General features: G+C 59.2%; 1 protein-coding gene across 5 annotated transcripts in view; it reads right to left on the reverse strand.

The window, feature by feature from the left end:
- CDC42BPB (CDC42 binding protein kinase beta) overlaps window positions 1–20,952 on the reverse strand; it is a 79,570-nt gene that overhangs the window by 37,081 nt on the left and 21,537 nt on the right. For all 5 annotated transcript variants that reach the window (XR_008427233.2, XM_053927583.2, XM_053927585.2 and 2 more), the window contains exons 2-6: window positions 11,465–11,556; window positions 8,709–8,792; window positions 5,339–5,434; window positions 1,610–1,758; window positions 405–498 (exon numbers count right to left, since the gene is read on the reverse strand). Coding sequence is in view for 4 of the 5 variants with exons in the window: in XM_053927583.2 (XP_053783558.1) it covers window positions 405–498; window positions 1,610–1,758; window positions 5,339–5,434; window positions 8,709–8,792; window positions 11,465–11,556 (515 nt within the window). In the remaining variant the exon portion in view is untranslated. The remainder of the gene's footprint in view (window positions 1–404; window positions 499–1,609; window positions 1,759–5,338; window positions 5,435–8,708; window positions 8,793–11,464; window positions 11,557–20,952) is intronic.

Genomic DNA, 20,952 nt, shown 5'->3' on the forward strand with positions numbered 1-20,952 from the left:
GCCCATGGAGAGCTGGCATCGAGGACCCACCTCCAGGGCCAAGCTGCCCACGGGGAGAACCCCTGACTGGCAGGAAGTCCTCGGTCCCCAGACAGGAATGCGGGTGTCCCACTGCCATCTGTCCCTCTCAGTGGCCCAGACAGGGCGTTTCAAGAAAGCACCTGGAGCTGCCTCTCGGTGCAGGGTTGGCCTGCCTTCCGCTGCCTGGGGGACTGCACAAAGCCGCCGACCCCCGCTTCAGAAGGCGGGGGTAACTCTTATAAACATAGACTCCTCAACAGGTTTGTCTTAATTCACATTAATAAACTGGGTTTCTTAATTGCACCTCAAATCGAAATGTTCGGCCTGATCTAACTGCAAGCAAACCCCAAAGCCAAGTGGAAAACCCCACTAAAAATACCTACAGTTCCATCGTCATTCATCTTCAAACAGGACCCGAAGTCGGCCAGGCGGATGTGGCCATTCACATCCAGAAGGACGTTGTCAGGTTTAATGTCCCTGCCAGTAGAACAAGTGCAAGTGTTAACCACCTCCAGGCGCCGCATCAGCCAGTCCCGACTAGCCGCGAGGCCGCAGCTGGAACAAGTGGGGAAGCACTCCCTGCACAGCACACTCAGGCGTGGCAGCCGGGCATCACCAGCACCCACCCCTGTGCAGCCATGGCACCGCACAGCCACACGCTCACGCCATGAAGGAGCAGGCGGAACAGAGATGAGGTGAAGGGGTGGGGTGTGATGCATGGAGGGGTCAGGTGGAGAGGTGAGTCAGGTCACTGCCATGGCCAACCCACCAGGGGCCCCAGCCTGTACTTCACAAAGACAGGGACAGCTGGGTAGCCTTCCCAGAGACAGGGCAGCTGGTGGAGGGTGGCAGTAGACGTGCCCCCTGCTGTTGTGTGTGCCTGCAAGCAGGGGTGGGCAACAGGCGGACCCGGGGCGCCAGCCTGCTCCCTGGCAGAGTACGCTCCTCTGACTGGATGGCGTGAAAAGGGAACCCGAGCTTTGAAAGCAAAGGAGGGCGTCCCTACAAGGAGCACAAGCGTGTCCCCAGCAACACAGCTCCCACGAGCCAAGCGTGGGCTCCAGGGCTGTCCCCATGCAAAAGAAGGAACCGGGCCCGCTCCTCCCGACAGCCATGAGCCTCACCAACAAACAGAAGCCCAGGGCAACGTTCCACCCGGAAGGGGACTCAAAAACCAAAGCAGCCTGACATGGCGCCCCAGGCCTCTCCTCAAGCCCAGCGCCCCGTTGTGAGCTTCTGTGGGGTGCTCGAAGCCACAGGCCCTACGGGGTTGGCCTGACGTGGAGCTGAGAGAGGAGACATGGGGAGGGGCCCCGCGTGAAGCTCTGGGGTGTGCAGGAGAGAGGGCGAGCCAGTGTCTGCTACGTGTCAGGACCAGGGGACGGGCGTGACAAGCACGTCTCACAGCAACAGCAGTCGAGCTGCCGCCTCCGGGAGCCGGGCGCTGGGGTTTACCGAGCTGCCTGGGCGAGCGGCTCTGCACGCAGCGGCGCAGTGCAAGCCCCACGTGCGTGAGCCCTTGGAGCAGGCTGGCCCTGGGGCGTCCCGTCTCTCGGAACGTGGTCCCGCACAGTGAGAGGGCGGTTACCTGTGCACGTAATGGAGCTGGTGGATGGAGTCGATGGCCAGCACCATCTCGCCGATGTAGAATCTCGCCATGTCTTCGGGAAGCCTGTCTTCGAACTTGCTGAGCAGGGTGAGCAGGTCCCCGCCCACGTAGTAATCCATCACTAAGTACTACGGACAGACGGGGGAGGGGGACACAGTGTTCAGTCACCACCCCGCCTGACGACGGACCGAAGGCCGGACTTCTGCCTCAGGCCAGGGCCCCCCTCAGACACACATCCAATGTGCCGCAACACCGTGGCAGTCTGTAGCCTGACGTCTGACACAGAGACCACGCTTCCCCCGGGAACAGGTGCCACCCACGGCAGGGGACCGAAGGGCATGTGTATCAGGTCGGCAGGGCTCAGAGAGAACTCCCCAGGCCCTCACGTCACAGGAAGGGGGCACCCGACCGGGGGAGGGGAAACAGCCCCAATCACAGAACTAGTGGCTCTGACTGGAAAGATGGAGTCACAAACCAATGGGAGGGCACCTGCTTAGGGGTTCCCCCGGGGAAGAACCGGAAAACCTACTGCTTACAGAGGCATCGGAGCAGCTGAGAGAAGTGCCCCGGCAGCTGGGCGTGTCCCTGTCTGGGCAAAAGCACAGAGCCAGGCCCTCCGCTCACCTGCCCTCGCTCGGAAGGCCAGGATGAGGGGCACCTGGGGCTGTGGAGCCCCCCTCAGGGGCATCTCCAGTCAGAGGGCCCAGGACAGCGAGACGGCCACTGCCAGACCAGGGCGGCTGCCGAGCCTCAGGGCCTGCTGGGGGGGCTGGCGGTCCCAGCCCCACGGCGTCCGCCTTCCTTTGTGCCAGCTTCTTCTCAAGAGAGGGATGCCCTGCTCTGAGCAGTAACTCAACTGGGAGGAACCACCGCTGCCCCGACGAACAGTCGTGTGATGTTTACTGGGACCCTGTAACAGCCACCATTGCCCGAGCACCTGGCACCTCCCCTTCAGGCTCTACGACCCCCCAGGGCCTGGTCACCATCACAGGGACCATCCTCCCTCCACCTGCTCCACAAGTGGGGAGCGAGGCTCGTGGTTGCCCAGCTAAAGGGACACAGTGAGGAACTGAACCCACACCAGTGTCCACCAGACGCTACCGAGTCTCCTGAGGAGGAGGCGTGTGCCCTGCTCACACGGCTCTGCCCGCAGCCCCTCCCCTGCCTCAGGCTCTCCCTTCAAGGCGCACCCACTGCCCCCGCCCCGCCCCGGCCCCAGGGCAGCCTCAGGCAGCTGAGCGCCATGCAGAGCTGCAGGTGCAGGAGGCAGTGGCGCGTGGACCACTGCGGGAGGTGAGGCCTGAGTGAGAGGCAGGAGTCGGAGCATCCCAGAGGGACTGGTGCACAGAGGCTAAGAGGAGAGCGACTGGCTGCTGTGGGAACGGGAAGTGGTGGCTTCCGCCGGAAAGAGACCAGGGCGGAGAGTGTGAGGCCACAGCAGGGGGCTGCCATCGGACTGGCTGGTGCAGCGCAGCTCCCTGACTCTGCCCTGTGAGGAGCGCACCAGAGGGGAGGGACGGGAGCAGGGCTGGAGGGCTGGAGCCGAGATATGGCCCAGGCAGCAGTGAGGGGGAGGGGCCCTGGGCAGCGATGGACAGAAGGAAGACATGGGCAGACACTGCAGACACCAGAGGAGACCACAGCCCCTATGACGGATGCCTGTGCGGGGATGGGGGACCAGGTGAATGAACAGCAAGGGTCTCTGGCCCCCAAAGAAAGCGGCAGGAAGGGGCCAGGCACCGTGTCCAGCCAAGCCTTGCAGGTCCCACGTCTACTTAGACATCTGAAAGGGAAACCAGCAAGCGCACTGCAGCCACACTCAGCGTGGCTGACGGGTGCCTGGAACCAGGCTGTGAGGAAAGTGCAAGGGAAGGCGCCTGGGGCGGACGAGGAGACCCTCACATTGGGCATGGACACCAGACGGGCGTCTCTTCTGTCACATCCCATAGGGAGCTGAGTCGGAGAGCAGGCTACTATTTATGAAGCACTGGCTTCAGAAACCGACAACAGAAATCACGCTGTGAAGTGGCTCTGCGGGTGGCCCGGGAGCCTGCCGGCCAGCCGTGCGTCCACACTGCGCGGGCTGCGAGCTGTCCAGGCCTGCCTGTCCCCTCAGTCATCCCACAGGGTGGGACCGGACACGGTGCCATAGCAGCAGGGACCTCACCGCTGGCGGCATCAGGGAGAGCAGCCGGGCTGGGCCTGCAGACCGCCGTGGCGAGGCCACGGCCACAGCCACGTGTTGCAAAGCACCAGAGCCCTCGCCCTCCTCCTCTCCACAATTCCCACCGTGGCTCTAACTGGGCAACTCCAAACTCGAGGAAACGGCCTCTTGGCTGGAGTCCCCGACTGGCCCGGCTGAGCACCGTGCAGAACGCTGCGGAGACCTCACGCTACACTGACTTCAGGACAAATAGCACAGACAAAAAAAGTCCTTTTCCTTCGTGCGACGCACGTTGCCTAGCGCGCCTTAGAAACCTCGTTCAAAACAGGAAATGAACAGCAGACAGTCCATTGGAGCAGCAACACCGCCCAGGAAGCGGGGTTCACGTGTAGACGGCGAGAGTGCCAGGCCACCAGGCACCACTGCCTGGGGGCCTGGCACAGCCCTGCGTCTGTGCGACAGCCAGGGGCAGCTGCCGTCACTCCCCTTGTCCCAGACACCCCATGTATACAGTGAGGAAAGAGGGGACGCCTGATTCACTGGGCCACCACTGAGAAGGCCCACAGGCCAGCGCTCCATCGGCAGAAGCTGCCTCTCCATCAAAACAAATAGGAATATTTTCAACTCTAAGTAAAAAATAACACAGACCGTCCTGCCGGTCTGAACTGTGGACGTCTGAACTGCAGTATTTCCTGCACATTTGAGAGGTTGCTCGAGAGTCAGGAATGGGGAGCCTGCACCGTGCCACGTGCCACGTAGACACGTGACCAAGAACGTACGTCAGTCGTCACAGGAGAACACAGCTTAGGTCCCTGACCTGAGGCCGCAGTGACCCTCAAAGTGGCCGCTGCCAGCCACGCACTGAATGGACGGGCAAGGCTGAGACTCCTGTCCACCCAGAGCCCCTTGGTGTGGACTTTTAGGGTTCAGGCAAACCTGCGAAGCCAGTTTCAGAAGTAAAGTGCCAACAGGGCAACTGCGCCCCCTCGGGGCCTGAGACCAAGGCCTGGTCTCCCGCTGCTGTCTCTGGGGCCCACGCTCGCCTCTGCACACTTGTGGGAGTCAACGCTGCCTGGTAAGCACAGAGAGTGAGCCCCAACTCAAGTCAGAAGAACAAACAGGCGACAAGAACATGGAAGCCAAGAGTCACCCAGAACCTGTGTCGAGGCCACTGGGAGGCCAGCGCGCCCTGGGGAGGACACACACACACACTCAGTGGACACACCTGGGACATTTTCACTCCCCCCAGCAATTTCTTACTCAAAACAGAAAACCTTTACGCCCCCCCCCCCGGTTTATTTAAACATAATAAACCCAGAGAACAAAACTACCGGGTGACCCAGTGACCACGCACTGAGCGCCACAGTCCGCTCTGAAAGGCCCTGCTGACGGCGGCACCTGGGACCGACCCCGGCTCTACCTAGTCAGGTGTCTGAAGGACGTCAGTTCCCAAATGTCCTCTCATTAGTGACAGGCAGCACAGAGGAACCGCACACACCAGCGAAATGCCATTTGCTCGAGCCTTCAAGTGCGGCCCAACGTACCAGGTGGTTCTCGTCCTGGAAGGCGTAGTGCAGGCTGGTGATCCACTGGCAGTCTCCCCGCACCAGCACGTCCCGCTCCTCTCGGAAACAGGCGGTCTGCAAGGCATCGGGAGAGTCGATCGCCCATCCCTCGTCCCCCTGCGCCCGCCCTGCGGGGCACACGGGCTCCTCAGCAGCGGGCCCCTGCTGTGCGTGACAGGCTCTGGAACCAGCGTGCCCGCCCTTCCAGAACCAGACCCGGCTTCTCCCTGGTCCCTGGCCGCTGGGGTCGGCCAACAGCTTCCTGGCTGGGCCCCTCCCACCCAGCATCGCAGGACTTCTCTACACCAGGTCAGCTGCCTCGGGGCGGCCTGGGCTACAGCCGCCCCAGGTGCCTGCCCCGTGGCAGACACCCAGTTCAGCAGCCACACGGCTGGCAGGATGGGCACACACCTGCTTACTCACCTGGGTGGGTTCATTTTAAGGGAGGCGGTTTACCTGCAGGATATCGGTGCACACACCCTAACAGGCTCTACTACGAAGCCCCACGGCCTAGAGTGCGTGGGCAAAGACCAACTTCTACACGGCCGTGGTTTGTGTTCTCTGAGAGCTTTAGTGCGCGGCGGCATCTGTGTTGAAAAGCAGCCGCGAGCAAGGAGGGGGAGGCAGGGGAAGCCCCGTGCACTGCTGGTGGCACTGCAAACCAGCGCGGCGATTCCTCAAAACCCTAAAAACAGAGCTGCCCCACGACTCAGTGACCGAGCTCCTGCCCCCCCAGAACACCGGAAACGCCACTTCCATCAGGTCTGTGCGCGCCCTATGTCCGTGTGGCATTATTTACAGCAGCCCAGACGCGGGAGCAGAACAGAAGCCTGCCATTCACAGCAGCCCCAGAGGGCGTCTGTGCAAGGAAGCCGGTCAGACAGCGAAGGGCGAATAAACGCCGCACACTCTCACTTGCAAGTGACTCAACCAGACAGACACGCGCCCGCAGATGCAGAGAACGAGCGGAAGTCTGTCAGCGGGGAGGCAGAAAGCAGGTGATGGGGGAGCACGTGGGTGGACACCTGTAGTGAGAGGGAGCAACCAAAGGGGAGCAAAGAGGTGCTTTTAAAAAATAAAGAGCAACCAGGTCTCCAGCATAACGGTAACAAAACGTCCTCCCGGTTGAGCACTCAACATAAGACCCGCACCCCTCAGAGACGTGAAACGTGTGAACACAGAAGCGCCCCGACGGAGCGCCCCGCGTGCAGGGCCTTTAGAACTTGCTTCTTCTACAACTTTTTCTACTCTGAGCTTTTCTCAAAAAGAAAGGACTGACATGGGCCTGTCCCGACTCGATGAATCAGCAGCAAAGACAGCAATGCCCAGTGCAGGTGCTCTGGGACCCACAGGCCCCTCAGGCAGGGGCCACCGACCTCAGGCCAGAAGGGCCGGACCAGCCCGGACAGTCTCGGGGATGCTCCCAGTGGGTCCCCAGCACCTGCCCGTCCACATGCAGAGCAAAGCCCATTTCTAAACTGGGGTGCGGCATGGTGGCCCACACAGGAAGCACACGTATTACTCAGCATGACCAGGCAAGCTCAACTAAAAGCCAGCACAGCCTACAAGTGACAATCTTACACGGCTGTGCACCTGTTCTGTCGCCCTCGCTGACTTCTCCCAGGTTTAAACTAAACAAGCAAAAGGACTCGGACGTGCTCACCACGGTAAGGGGGAAAGCGCCTTCCCCTGACCTGGGGACTGTCACGGCTGTTTTTTTGAGAGAGAGGGAAGAGGGGAGAGAGAGGGAGAGAAACATCAGTGTGTGGTTGCCTCTCGCACGCCCGCCGCTGGGGACCTGGCCTGTAACCGGGCCTGTGCCCTGACTGGGAATCCAACAGGCGACCCTTTGGTTCACAGGCCGGCACTCAACCACTGAGCCACACCAGCCAGGGCTGCCACAACTTTTAAAACTGAGACACACAGATGCTTCAGAAGCTAACCTAACACGGCCTATTCTCCTCAGCTGTCTTTCATCATTAGTCGCTCCCGTGAGAACGTAACCTGGAACAGCACGTGCTCCCACTCTCTCTTCCCCGAACATCCACGCCACAGCCGCTCCACGTTCTCCCCTTGGAACACTGCGTTCCCACAGATGCCCCTGTGTTCGCCCAAGTGTCTGTGGCAACGTGAGGAAAGATGCTGGGCCGAGGCGGCAGGGGGTGAGGGACGGAGAGAGGACATAGGAGGCTGAGGGTGGATCAGGAGCTGCAGAAGGAGACGGGCGGAGGCAGAGCCATGGGCCATCGCCTAGACGTGCCTCACTGAGCACCAAGTGGGCGTGTGACCTGGAGCAGGTGCCACAGCAGGGGCGGGAGTGGTGTGGGGGCAGAGCAGCCCTCAGGGTTTAGACACGACGGGCGTGAGACCCGCTGTGGGACACTGATGGGTGGGACACGGGGGTGAGAATGCGCCCCCAAACGCCCTGACAACCTGAAGCTCAGGAGAGGGAGCCCACCGAGGGGCGTGCATGGCCATCTGCCCGAGGTGGGAGCTACCGTGGGCAGATGAGAATTCCAGACCAGAAGAGGGACGGGCCAACTAAAATTACAGGGAGGGTTTGCAGTGAAAGGATGAGTGACCAGAAACCAAAGGAGGAACTTCCAAAGGCAGGGGGTGGCCGATTCCAGAGGGAGGACCCGGTAAAACCAGGTGCTAAGGGCATGCTAGGGGGAGTCGCGCGAGAGGACAAGGGCAGGTCAGAAAGGGCAAGCCCAGCGGTTACCTGGCAGTACAGCCCTGGGAAGGAAGGCCTCTGGGCTCTGAGGTGGCGGAGGAACTTGCAGGGGGTGGGGGTAGATGGAGACCAAAGCGAAGGTGGAGGTGCTGGGGGTGAGTCTGCAGACGCCCGGAGAAAAGGCCTGGGCTCGGCGCGGCTTCCCCAGTCTCGGCAGGGGCCAGGCTTAGGCTGGCCAGAGGGCGCTGGGCATGAGCAGCTACCACGGGGGCGCACACAGAGCAAGCAAGAGGATCAGACTGCCAAGCAGTAGTTACCTACTGTTACTTATGATCTTCATTCCGCCTCTACGAGGGAACACTAAGTCGTTTCTATACTTACGTAGGCTCCAACTTCAATCATTCCCTTTGTATACGTAGCAGAAGTGAGACACATGCCTAAAATTTCCGTGAAGCTTCGCTTTGTTCTCATGGCAAACAACACTCTGGCCCTCAGACTTGGGGGGAACTCTCAGGTGGGACATGGGGGACATGCGTGACCACCAAGGCAGAGCAGCAGCCACAGGAGCGGCTGGCATCCTGGGACAAAGAGCAGTTCGCTCCTGCCCCGGGCAGAGGCCCAGGCTCACACGGACGGCGGGTCCCACCCACGCCAATGCCATGCCATGCTCACCTCCGCTCTTTTAAGCATCTCCCACTTGTTGAGGATTTTCATGGCGTAAATCCGTTCAGTGTTCTTCATTTTGACGACAGCGACCTGGAATACAAACGGAGTTTCAGAAAAGCACACTGTCATGAAACTATGGTGAAATCTTGCCTGGAAACCCTGGAAAATGAGCTGTAAGGAAACTTAAGTTTTCATATAAATAAGGATTTGCCCTGTGAAGCATCAAAACTTGAATTTAGCCTCACAACAGCTGGAATGATCACACCTGCTCAGGTGGGAAAAACCTTCAGTGCTGAGCACGGGGCGTGTAGGGGGTTCACTGAACATGCTCCGAATGGAGTCAGACACACAGCACTCAGAATGCTGGCTGTCAGCCATACTCTTCACAGTACAACTCACATACCACCTCTTCCAGGAAGTCCTCTTGGACTGCCTAGTCCCTAGTAAATCTTGAATAAGGTCTTCAATCACCACCAACACCAGATGTGATGTTTGTACCATCACCGGCACTTTCTACCTTACATAAATCTATTGTTCCGTGGCCTAAGTCTCCATCACAAAACTCTAAGCTACATACTGGCAGTGACAGTAACTTCTGTGAGAGGAACAGACCTTTCTGCTGCCAGTGGCAGGGAGCCACACAGCACGTACAAAACAAGAGTTCCTCAGCAACCTGCTGCCTTGCTTTCTGACAGAGCAGAGCACATAGTAACGTCATTGAGGTCCCCACTAGGGGGCTGGCACACCCGGGGCACCGGCATGTGCCAGGAACCGCACTAAGCAATGCATCCGCAAGCTCTCAGCGCGTCCTCGGCACAAGGCTCCCAGCGGCTGTGGCCGGCACCCATAGTTCACAGACGTGGAACCTGAGCTTGGAAGGGTTGAGGCACTGGCAGTCTCAGCCTCAGGTGCGTGCTTGTAAAGACTACGTCACAGTGACGGTCACGGTCAAATCCAATCTTCCTAGGCGACGGGAGTCTGAGAGCAGTGCCCCCTGACAGGACCCCTGGCCTGTCATTCGGGAGCAGTAAGCCCATCAGAACCGTATGTGAAGGGCACTTCTGGTCCCCATGCCAATGAAGAGTGTCCTCATTTCTGTGATCCACTTGGTGCCATCGGAGACAGAGAGGCTGAAGCTGGGCCCATTTCAGGTGGGCGATGACGAGAGCATCAGGGAGGCCATGGGGTGAGTGAGATTCCACGGAGTCCGAGACCCTAGCTCTGGGACGGGGACAGGTGAGCACACAGGGTCCCCACACTGGACGGAGGAGTGGGTGAGGAGCGCTGGTGCCACAGGGCCAGGCCATGGGGCAGGGCTGGTGCACTGGGTGTCGCAGTGGGGCAGGGGTACAGAGAAGGCGGTGAAGCCTGAGAGGGAGCAGCAGGGAGGGAGAGCGCCGGGGGCTCCTGCACAGATGGGGCAGGACGGCCCTGCTGACCTGGAGGGACGCAGAGGGCGACCGCTCTTACCTCCTCAGAAACTCAGCCACTGAGCCCCGCGCCGACCCTTCGGGAGAGAGGAGCGCTGCAAGTGCCGGTCCGCCCCTGGGCCCAGCAGGGCCTCCTCTCTCCTCCAGGAGGCGCCTCTCCACGCCCCCCGGGACACTGCGGTGTGGACGCTGCCTGCCTCAGTGCGCCCTGACCTGACTCAGCTGTGAGCCCGACAGGCTTTCTCTTTCTTCTCACTAAACAACAAAACCACACCGTCCTCAGAGCTATTGTTTGTTCCCTTAGACCAAGTTCCCTGGTGGCCGCCGGGGCACAGGGAGGAGGGAACTTTCCAGGGGACGGAAAGGCACCGTGTCAATCAGGGTGCCGGCTGCACAGGCGCAAGCATCTGCCATCACTCAGAACACCCACTCGGACCTGGTGTGTCACACGTACCTAAATTCCAGTGTTAACATAACAGCAATGCCGCCCTGTCCTGCCCCAGCCTGTGGTGAGCTGGCTTCAGCTAGGAGTCCCCAAGTCTGTGTGTGTCCCACTGAAGTCCCGCAGAGAGAGCAGGGTGGGGGGGGGAGTCCTGAGAGGTCACCTTTCAACTCCGAAGTCACACCAGACACCTCGGAGCAAAGACCCACACTCGTGGAACTGCCGCTCGCTTGCTTTCCTCGAACACACTCCGGTCGCCCGCACAGCCAACACCGTCTCACGCCTGGTCCACCCGGGGGGCTCATGCGGGCAGGGCACACCCTGCTGCCCCATGACACAGCACTTCCAGTCCTGGCAGAGCGCTGCCGGCGACCCCGAGTACCAGAGCTCACCGCCCACAGTTCAAGAGGCGACAGAGCCAGGAAGGAGAGTGCCCTGTGCAGGGGCCTCCGCCCGCAGCCACCACCCACCCGGGGCAAGGACAGGCACCCACACTGAGTGGAGGCAGCACACGGTGGACAGGCTGCCGGCTTCCGATGCCAGGCAGGCAGACTTGGAGCCGGCACGGCGCACGGCAGCAGCTGCAGGTGATGAGGACAACTGTAATTACACCTGCTGTGCGCTTTAAAGAAAGTTTTCAATTAACAAGTGGGTTTTAAAAAAACTTGTCCATAAGAACCTCTTTTAGCCTGAAGGATATTTGGGATAATTCACCAGGCAAAGCCTCCGTTTTTATTTTTCTCTTCTCGATTCTGCCTTCCAGACTGTGACCAAGCACCCTGCCAACACAGCCGACACTCGCCTCACCCCAGACCGACGCGAGGGGCCTAGGAGTGCCAGGTGTGGTCCTGGCCACCTGGGCCGAGTTAACAGGATGAAGCTCATCTTACCTCGCCAAAAGCACCTCTTCCAATTACTTTAATTATCTCGAAGTCTTCTCGATGGAGCTGCATTTCCTTCACCAGGTGTGTAAATGGTTTAGCTAGAAATTTAAAAAGACAAAATTAACGATACAGTAAACTGATACTGTATAAAAACTTAATTGATTGAGGTATTCCTCCTGTAAGTTATACTTTTTATAGAAAAATGGTTACTTTTTAGATAAATCCTTTAAAAACTGTTTGCTGCCTGGCAGTTGACCCCTTGGCCCTCCTGTGACCTGCCTCAGGGGTTCAGACAGAAAAGCCTGCGTCGTAAAAGAAAGGGGCGTCACCCTGGCATCACAACCTGAGCAAAGTGGGGCAGACAGGCAGAGACCCGGCAGAGCTCGCCTGCTGAACTCCTGTATCCCTCTGTTTCTGGCGGCCCAGCTGGAATGTGGCCCCCAGTCTGCTCTTCCTCCTCTCCCTGCGAGTCACCTGCTTCCCCTCGGGCACCTGGCCCTGCCTCCCTCTGCTGAGGCCAGAGTGGCACTTGAGCTTCCACTGCCTGGTGTCGCTCTGGGCCTTGGGCGCCTGGTACGTAGGCACTGGGAGTTCGTCCTGGGCCTTCCTCCGGTGTCCTGGAGATCTGACCACTAGCCCAGCTAGAAGAACTCAGCAAGTGGGCGGAAGGTCACCTTTTGTGTTCCATGCTGCTGCCCCAGCTGCTGGAAGAGACAGGGAAGTTCTTCCCTGTTCACAGGGAGCACCACTGGCTCACTCCTCATCTTTGGACTTGGACCTCGTGAACTGGGACAGAAAAATCTGTCCTTCTAAGCCCCCCGGGGTGGGGGGGTGCGCGTGTGTTAACAGTAGCCCCAGGAAACTGCTGCAGAGTCTGTGTCATTTCCTTCCTGGAACACGGAGCAAGCGGCAGAGCCAGGGCCTGAAGCCACACCATGGTCTCCAGACCACCGTCCACCCGCCCTCAGTCCGGTAGCCGCTGGTTGACCGCATCCCGTACACCTGTCCTTACTGTCGCTTTCACAGAGGCATCCATGTGTTTTGTGCCAGCTGTTTTTTTTACGCAGTTCTTTTTCACGTCTGTCACCACTATCATTTTGCAAAATACTCACACTGTGGGGGACCTGGCAGGGCACCCAGAAGGGCTCTTTCCGTGTTACCCCCCTCTCCCCCGGCCCCCCCCCCCCCCCCCCCCCCGCCATCGACACCTGCATTGCCTCCAAAAACAGCCCTGCTGTCGGAAACTTCCTGGGCTTCTACGTGACTCCGCAGCAGTCACCTAATTCTACAGGGCTTCTCAAGGAGTTGCCCACGCCGCTGAGGTGTGACCGCACAGCTCACTGGCCATGGTAACAGCAGCCAAGGCCCCAGACGGTCCTTGGTGCCCACCAACAGGGGAACTACCACCCATCAGCAGAACACCCCTTCGGCACAGAGATCGGGAAGCAGAACACACGTGCCCTGAACTTTTTAAATCCGAGGTAAAGAAAACCCTTGAGCCAGAACTTAAGGTCATCTGTGATACATCTTTATTTCTTTCAAACATCACTAAAAATGAGCATTCCCAAAATTCCTAGTGGAAACGTGTTTTCAACAGCCACTAAGACCACAGCCTCTCTCGGCATCTCCTGGGGGAACGGAAAGGCACCTTTCATTTTACTGTAAAGAAAACAGTCCCACTCAGCTGCTGCGTTCTCTTTCACCACCAGAGAGCACTCGGGAAGGAAGCCACACCAACTGACCACAAACACGCCACCCCCATGGAGCACGCACTCTGGCAGGGGTCCAACACAAGGTTCTGGACACTTCTACAAAACCCCAAGGACTCACGAAGCTGGCAGGCCAGTTTTCAATGTACAAACAAACAGCAACATTCATGAAATCAAAACCGTCCCCCCGGCCACTGAGCTGTGAGCTACCTACCGTACTGCGCCCGCGCCCATCCACCCCTGCTCAGGTCCACCACTCAACGTTCCCGTAACCCGCGCTCTGCTTCCATCCGACTTCTCACGTCCCCACACTTCCATCCCACTCAATCATCATCTCGACAGATGCATCACATTTCACTAAGTCTGCACACCAACAATCTGAAAATCAGGTATCAGCTGAACACGCCGGTTAAACATTTAATTTTCAAAATCACTCCTTTCTTCTGGTGCGGAAATGTGCAATGAACATTTTCAGGCACTCGGTTCTTTTACGACTTTAAAATCATTTTTAGAATGAAACCCCAGAGCTCTCCGGGGGCCCTAACGTTTTCTGCGGCTCCTAGCCTGCCCTCCGAACTGCATCTCCTGAGCCCGCCGTACCGCTTCCCCACACCCAGGCCATCCACGACGTGCCCCCTTCCTGTGAAGGGGCAGCTCCCTGGCGCCCGCGAGGCTAGGCTCTTCCTGCGGGCTGGACGCCCTACTGTGTGAACTGTCCAGCCGTGACCTCTGCTCACTGACTGTGTCTCCATCTCCTCAAACAGGGTGTGTGTGAGCTCAGACCTAAGAGCAGGGAGCACGGGTCCTTCCTCCTGGTCCCGGCTCTTCACCTTCACTATGGTGTGTGTGGCTCACAAAAAGGGTCACTTTCAATTAAACCGAATCAATTCATTTTTCCTCTGTCATTTTATTATTAAGGCTTATTCAGAAAGTTATCAACTCTTCAAAGATCTGATATTCAATCCTTTTTTTTTTGCTAACTGGCTTAGTGAACCCATTATCCATTTGTTGTTTGGAGGACTCTGGAGTGGGGTGTGTTTACTTTCATTTCTAGCTTACAGTCTCTGTGTATTTAAGTGGTCAGCTGACTCCTGCCGCCCTGGGCAGGGGGTGGCCATGCCCGCAGGGACCCAAGGGAGAGCCCTGGCTCAGGCTCAGTCAGGAGGGTCAAGTCCTGAGGATACCACTTGGTGGTGGTACCAGCTAGAAAGTCACGTGATCCTCTGTGACAAAATTTCTTCATCCACAAAATGGGCTGGAGGTCCCTCCGACACACCTCGGGGACCCATCAGCAGTGACAACCAAGGCAGGGAGGAGCGCGGGTGCCTCGTGCCAAGGCTGAGGCCTGCAGGCCCCTCTCCTCCCCGCCGCTTATCCAAAAATGCCAGGTCTTCCTCGAAAGGTGCCCCCCACGCTCTGTGCTGCGTATGCATTTCACAAAGACCAGTAACTGTCCCTGAGAGGGTGGACACGGACGTACCAGGGTCGGAGCGGGGGGGCAGACGCAAACGAGCCCGAGAAGAAAGCCTGACAAGGACACCAAGAGAATCGGGCCCGGAGCATCAACTATGAGAATGAGCACTGATCTTTGAAGACGGAGGGCACTGGAAAGGGCCCAGGAGACTACTTTTTCTAAAACACGATAAGCATTTCCAAACGGTTCTAAGGACACGGTAGAAGCATTGTACTAGCGTGTAAAAATTATCGTGACTGATTAGCTAACACCAACACAGAACACCCACTCTCAGTGCAGACCCCATGGGCCACTGACAGGAGGGGACAGAGACAAGGGACAGGACTCCCACAGGGTCAAGTGACATCTCAAACGGGCTGTCAAACAGAGTCCGCACAAGAGAAGGCGACGTGCCACCCAGACAAGGTGGAGACGAAAGAGCGGCCACGTCAGCCATTTGAACACAGAAAACTGAGTACAAAAAGCTATTACCTGGGCACCCAAACAGGCGAAGACTGAGCACCGAGTCACCCTGGAGCCCGCGGACGCGGCAGTCACAGAGTCGGGACGAACCAGAGGGAGGGGCTGGGCTTTCTGAGACCCCCACCAAGGGCTCTGTGCTGCCCAGACCGCGACCTCTGAGGGTTGGGTGCTGCTGCTCGTCCTGGGCCCCTTGGGCTGGCACCAGGGGGCAGACAGGGAGCGCTAGCCAGCTGGGACGGGTTCTCCGCCCGTGTGGGAAACTGCCAACCCAGGATCAGCCGCCCGCTGCTGGGGAACACTTTGCTGCCAGGAGGAAGGAGGGTTGCTAGGGTGTCACTTGGAGGGAGAAGGGGCAGACAGGAAGCCCCAAGTCCCTTCTCCCTCCTTCAGGCCCCTCCACTGTCCCCTCAATGCCCCATTCAGGTGAAGCCCAACAGGGAGCAGGGGTCAGAGCCCACGGGGGGCAGGAGGGGTGAGGAGGACATTCGTGCAGAGGCACAGAGAGTGGGGGTGGGCAGGAATCTGTCCCATATGGGAGGATCAATCCAGTAAGTAAACACATTCTGGAACCTGGAGGCCAGGCTCCTCACTGTCAGAGAGAGGAGCTAGGGTCCGGGAGAAGCACCCAAGCACTGGATCAACACTGGAGGCATTGGTGTGAGCCCACGGTGTGCGACGGGTGTGAACGTAAGAAAGAGGATGTAAACGGCGTGTCCCCACAGACAGCGCAGCCCTGCCCGTGGAGAGGGCCCGGACGCAGCACCAGCCCGACACCAAGCATAGCCAGAGTCAGGTCGTGGTCCCGAAACCCCATCCCACAGCCCAGGAACCAGGCTTCCTCGGCCGGTCCCAGAGCAGAGTTGGGAAAGCACAAGGTGAGCGCCCCGGGAACCAGGGTGAGCCCCAGCCAGCACTGGCAGCCCCAGGTCAGAGCCCGTTAGGCCAAACAGGAAACCAGGATGCTAATAAAAAATTGCAATCCTGGTGAGAGATGGGACAGTTAGGTGGTTTCAAAGTGCACCCCACAAATGCTCCGGACCACACAGGGGAGCAGGTGGCCGGCCGCACAGTGAGGCCGGGCAGACACGGCCGAGAATCAGGTGGTCCGGGTGGACGTCGTGCTGTGTGACAGAGGGAAACTGTGTGCCACCTGACAGGACACTGAGAAGATACAGTGTCACTGCCGTGCTTTCCCTGCCGAAGTCACATCACCTGAACTTCAGCATGAGGAGGCGGGAGGCAAACCTGAGCTGAAGGAGCGAGATGCCTGGCCTGCAAGGCTCACCTGCTCCAATTTCAAGGTCGCCCAAGCCCAGGGGAGAGGACGGACTGGCTCACGCCAACAGGAACTAGAGGGACGAGGCAGTGTGGCTCCGCACCAGGTCCCTCCCCTACCAGGGAGGGTGTCAGAGGGCCGTGGACACTTCGTTTGAGGAAGAGAAGGCAGCAACGTGCCAGCGTTAAACTCCTGATTCTGGTGGCTACGCACAAGGGTGACAGGCATGGTGTGGGCAACTCACTCTCAGCTGGGGGAGGCGGTCTTTGTATTGTCATTAGCAACTTTTCTGTAAGCTTGTTAACTGCTCCAGACACTTTAGACATTTTTTTAGAGATCACCTGTTGCAACGTGGAAAACAGGCTGCGCAGGGCCAGTGTGGAAGCACGCTGCGCCCTTCCCCGCCAGGTGACAAGGCAGCTTGGGAAAGGACCAGGATGGCCCAGACAGGAGATGGAGGGGCCACTCCCAGGGCAGGCCAGCGTTCAGCCCGGGTGCCATTTCCGCAAGCGGGCGGGACCCGGCGCGGAGGGATGAGCTCGGAGGGATGAGCGCGGACAGAATACTTGGCAGTCACTGCCACAGGGCTGGGAGTGAAGAGACCCACCTGGCTTTTCTCGCTGGAGTCTAACTCTGTTTTATGTTCTCAAAAAAGTAACACTGATAAAAAGTAACACTGCTGAGCTGGCGGGAGTGGGGGAGTTCTCTGACTGGGAGGAAGCAGGGTGCTGCTTCCTCACCCACTTTTCAGGCTCCACCACTCCGTCACCCACTCCCTCCAGGGCTCAGGACCCTCAGAACACACCACGGCGCAGCAACACCTGAGGAGTTACAGCCACTGGGGTGGGGGCCACCCCACTTGTCACTCTCCAAACCACCGGGACGCTGCCCAAACCACGACCACCGCCACAACACGGGGCTCCACTTCAAAGGCTGTCGACCTCACCCTGAAACTGGACTCTCCAGGGATCGTGGCCCTGTAGGCTGTGAAGTAGCTTGCCAAGTCCCCTCCTTCCCGCTCCTCAGCCAACACCAGAAGGGGCCATCAGCACCACCGGCCGCCTGGGAGGCTCGGGCCCACGACCGAGGACTCGCCCCCCCCCCCCCCCCCCGCCCTGTGAGGCCGCCCCGCTGGGCACCACCTGACTCCCAGTCAGTCCAGGGCCAGCACCCCGGCCCTGACACGGATTACCACCGCCACGCTCCGGCACCCGCTCTCCCACCGATCCCGCCCTGCAAGTGCCTTCCCTGCTCGAGTCCTCGCAGCTTTCCACGGCGCTGGGACAGGACCTACATGCTCACAAAGCTCGGTCCATGTTCAGGCCGCACCCCACCTCACCCCACTTCACCCCGTGGCCCCTCACTCTACCAGGTCTTCCAGAGCAGAGCCCTTGGCCGGGGACGCCTTTGGCCGGGGACCCCCTTGGCCTCTGGCTCCTCCTCATCCTAGGGTCCCCCGCAGGGGGCACTCTCGCTGGGCTGGCGGCCTGCAGGTCTCCAGCAGTGGGCCCGCGCTGTACCTGCCCACCCCATCTTCCCCGCAGGACAGAGCCCCGGAAAGCCGGGCCCACGCCCATCCCGCTCCTCCAGCCCCAGCACAGTGATGCATCGGGAAAGCACAGCACACCGGAGAGGTGACCTTCTCACGAGGCGGCCTTGTGTTTTTGCTAAGGTAAGCGCATATTTATAACAACTTGGGATGTTTTCCACCAAAATAAGACTGAAAAAAGCTTTAACCCTTAGACAACTAAACTTGCATCAGGAGAAACTCCTTCCTCCACACTGGCACTGTCCCCTACAGAACTAAGGAAGACACAGGCACCCCAAAGGCCAAGGGCTGCGCAGAGAAGACAGGGTGGGGGGCAGACCTCCCCCACCGTGGGAACAGACGGCGCCACCCCATGGCGTGGCCTCCACTCCCAGGAAGGCCACTCTGGCCCTGTCCTGAGACAGCAGGACAGAGACCGGCTGCTGCCCGGAGCATGGACCCCACGACTGGTGCGGCGCAGCCAGCGGGCAGCTCTGAGAGGAGCCCACAGGATGCAGGGGGCCTGAGGCCGGCGGCCAGGAGGCCAGGAACATGGCCGAATGCCACATATCTGACCTCTTGTAGGAGGAGGAAGAGCCAGGGTAGCACCCCAAGGGCCAGAGAGTGTAGCCCCTGACAGAACGGTCAAGTAGAGAGGGCACAAGGTCAACACCCTCTGGGCAGCATGGTCTCGCCCCCAAGAGAACTGGGCAACAGGGCGGGTGCAGAGAGCCAGGCTCGGGTCTAGCTCGGGCCGGGGAGGCCACGGCTTGTCTACGGGTGCCGGCCTGCAGTGGGTCTGTGGTGCTCACGGGTCGGACCACCGCCGCACCTACCGGAGATCGACACACATCTTAGTTTTTGAAAAATGTGCGTGAAGTTCCCCTCGACGGGCTGTTTGTTTCACCACTAAGCTCTTCCGTTCAACGACAAGTCGCCGACCTTCACACAGCGTCAGTCGCGCCCCCATTGTCACGATCACCGTCCGAGAACGTGGGCTCCTCCAGGAAGCCCAGGCCCGCACACGGTTCCCCGACAGGAGCTCTTCCACACGGGCCAAACAGCGTCACATCACGTGAAGTGACCAAACGGCCCTGGCCGGTGTGGCTCAGGTGGTTCAGCATCATCCCTCCCGCAAACTCCAAGGTCACCAGTTGGATCCCTGGTGGGCACACACACCTGGGTTGCAGGTTGGGCCACAGTCGGGGCGGGTGCGAGATGGGACCTGTGTTTCTCTCCCTCTCTTTCTCCCTCCCGTCACCCATAAAAATAAACACATAAAATCTTTAAAAAATAAAAATTAAAAAAGGAATGAACACAAACATTACCTTTTCACTGAGTGTAACTTAAGAGACTCAGGAGGAAGCCCTTCAGGAGCGCTGGGACTCGGGAAACAAGGCGTGGTCGGAGTCAGGGGACTCCGGGACGCCAGGGTGGGGAGGGCTGCACCAGGCAGGACCTCATTCCAACAGGCTGCAGTCACAGGAAGGCCACCTCCCACCCCGCTAACCTGGCTCCAACCTGGTTTGGGGCCTGACTGGTGAGCCACACGACCCTTCATCTCTGCTTCCTCTCTGCAGTTCGACTGACCTCAACGCCTTCCCATCTGCTCCATCTTGCTTTGTCGTCGCCCAGAGGTGCCTGTCTCCCTGCCTGAGGGCAGCACGCCCCACCTGAAGCCCCCGGCCGCAGTCTCTGCCTGACATGGCCCCTGGGATGGCTCCGTCAAAGCAGGGGCCTGGGCCAAGTGAGTGACCTGCACGACATACACCTCTTTTCTAAAGCGAGCTCCCTGCTGATGTGAATACGAACATGTTTAAGTCAGGGGAAAAGAGGAGGCTATGAGGGACGGAGCCAGTGGAGTCCTACAAAAACGTAGCGAGGGCGCAGATGGAAGACACAGCAGCAGCGGCAGCGTGCCCCGAGGAGCCACGAGAGGCCCCCACATGTGCACGTTCCGAATTTAAGAAGAAGGAAAACAGGCTATCGAATGAGGGGAGGGTGAAGCTCCCCAGACCACCGTGCCATTCCTGGGCAGGAGGCACATCCTCACGGCCAGGCAAATGGCAGGGCCGGCATTCAACCCAAACACCACCACGGGCCTCTGCGCTGCCCGGCAGGTCCCCGAGGCAAGGCTGACCTGCCCTCTCCGAGACCAGCTCCTCTCCCGCTCACCAGGAACTACAGGGCTTACCCAAGAGCCCCCGGGAGGAGGAGGTCAGAGGGCGCGCACAGCACAGCCAGCACCAGGCCCAGCACGGGGTCAGTTCTCACCCCACAGCCCTCCCACCACTCCTGCCGGGGCTGCTGTGCGTTCTGATGGTCACTTGAGTGTCACTTGCTATGACAAGCAAGTGACAAGACGTAAATGAACGACAGTCCTGAGGCCCACACGGCCTGGCGGACGGTCTCTTCTGAGGAAGGCAAAATACAGCCACGAGCACGCCGTTCACAGCAGGGTCGCCACCCAGCGAGGCGCCCGTACTCGCCAGGCTGGGGGGGGACAGGGAAACTTCCCTATAGACTCCAGTCGGCACCCCACCCCCGGGAGCCAACGTCACTGCTCCCCGACTTAAAGCAGTATTTCTGCCACCGGCCGTCACACACCAGAGAGCGGCTGGGGCTGTGGAAGGACCGAAAGGGCGCCCGGGTCCTTCCAGTGACCTTCACGTTCTGAGACGCGTGGCTAATTTTCTTCCATGACGTCCAGTTTAAGAACTTCCTTGTTAATGTGGAACAGGAGGCGAACTGAGTGAAAGCTCTGCCTCGGGCAGAGACGGACAGGCGCCCACAGGCCAGGCCTTCGCCTGCTGCTTGAGTCCGGGTGCACGCTCGCAAGGGCCCGGGAGACAGCGCTCCCTAACGCTTCCGGGGAAAGTGGGAGAAAAACCTTCAGGAAGATTCATCCCCTTTTCTGTAGTAAGTAGATTTTTCAGTAGGAAAGTTTTAGTTCTCTTGTTTGTTTGACCTCATTTTAATGAGACAGGCACGAGGCACGGTCCCTGCAGAGCACTAAGCCCTATCGCACCAACACAGGTCACTTCC

This window comes from Desmodus rotundus, chromosome 7 (genome assembly GCF_022682495.2).
Source record: "Desmodus rotundus isolate HL8 chromosome 7, HLdesRot8A.1, whole genome shotgun sequence".
NCBI lineage: Eukaryota > Metazoa > Chordata > Mammalia > Chiroptera > Phyllostomidae > Desmodus > Desmodus rotundus.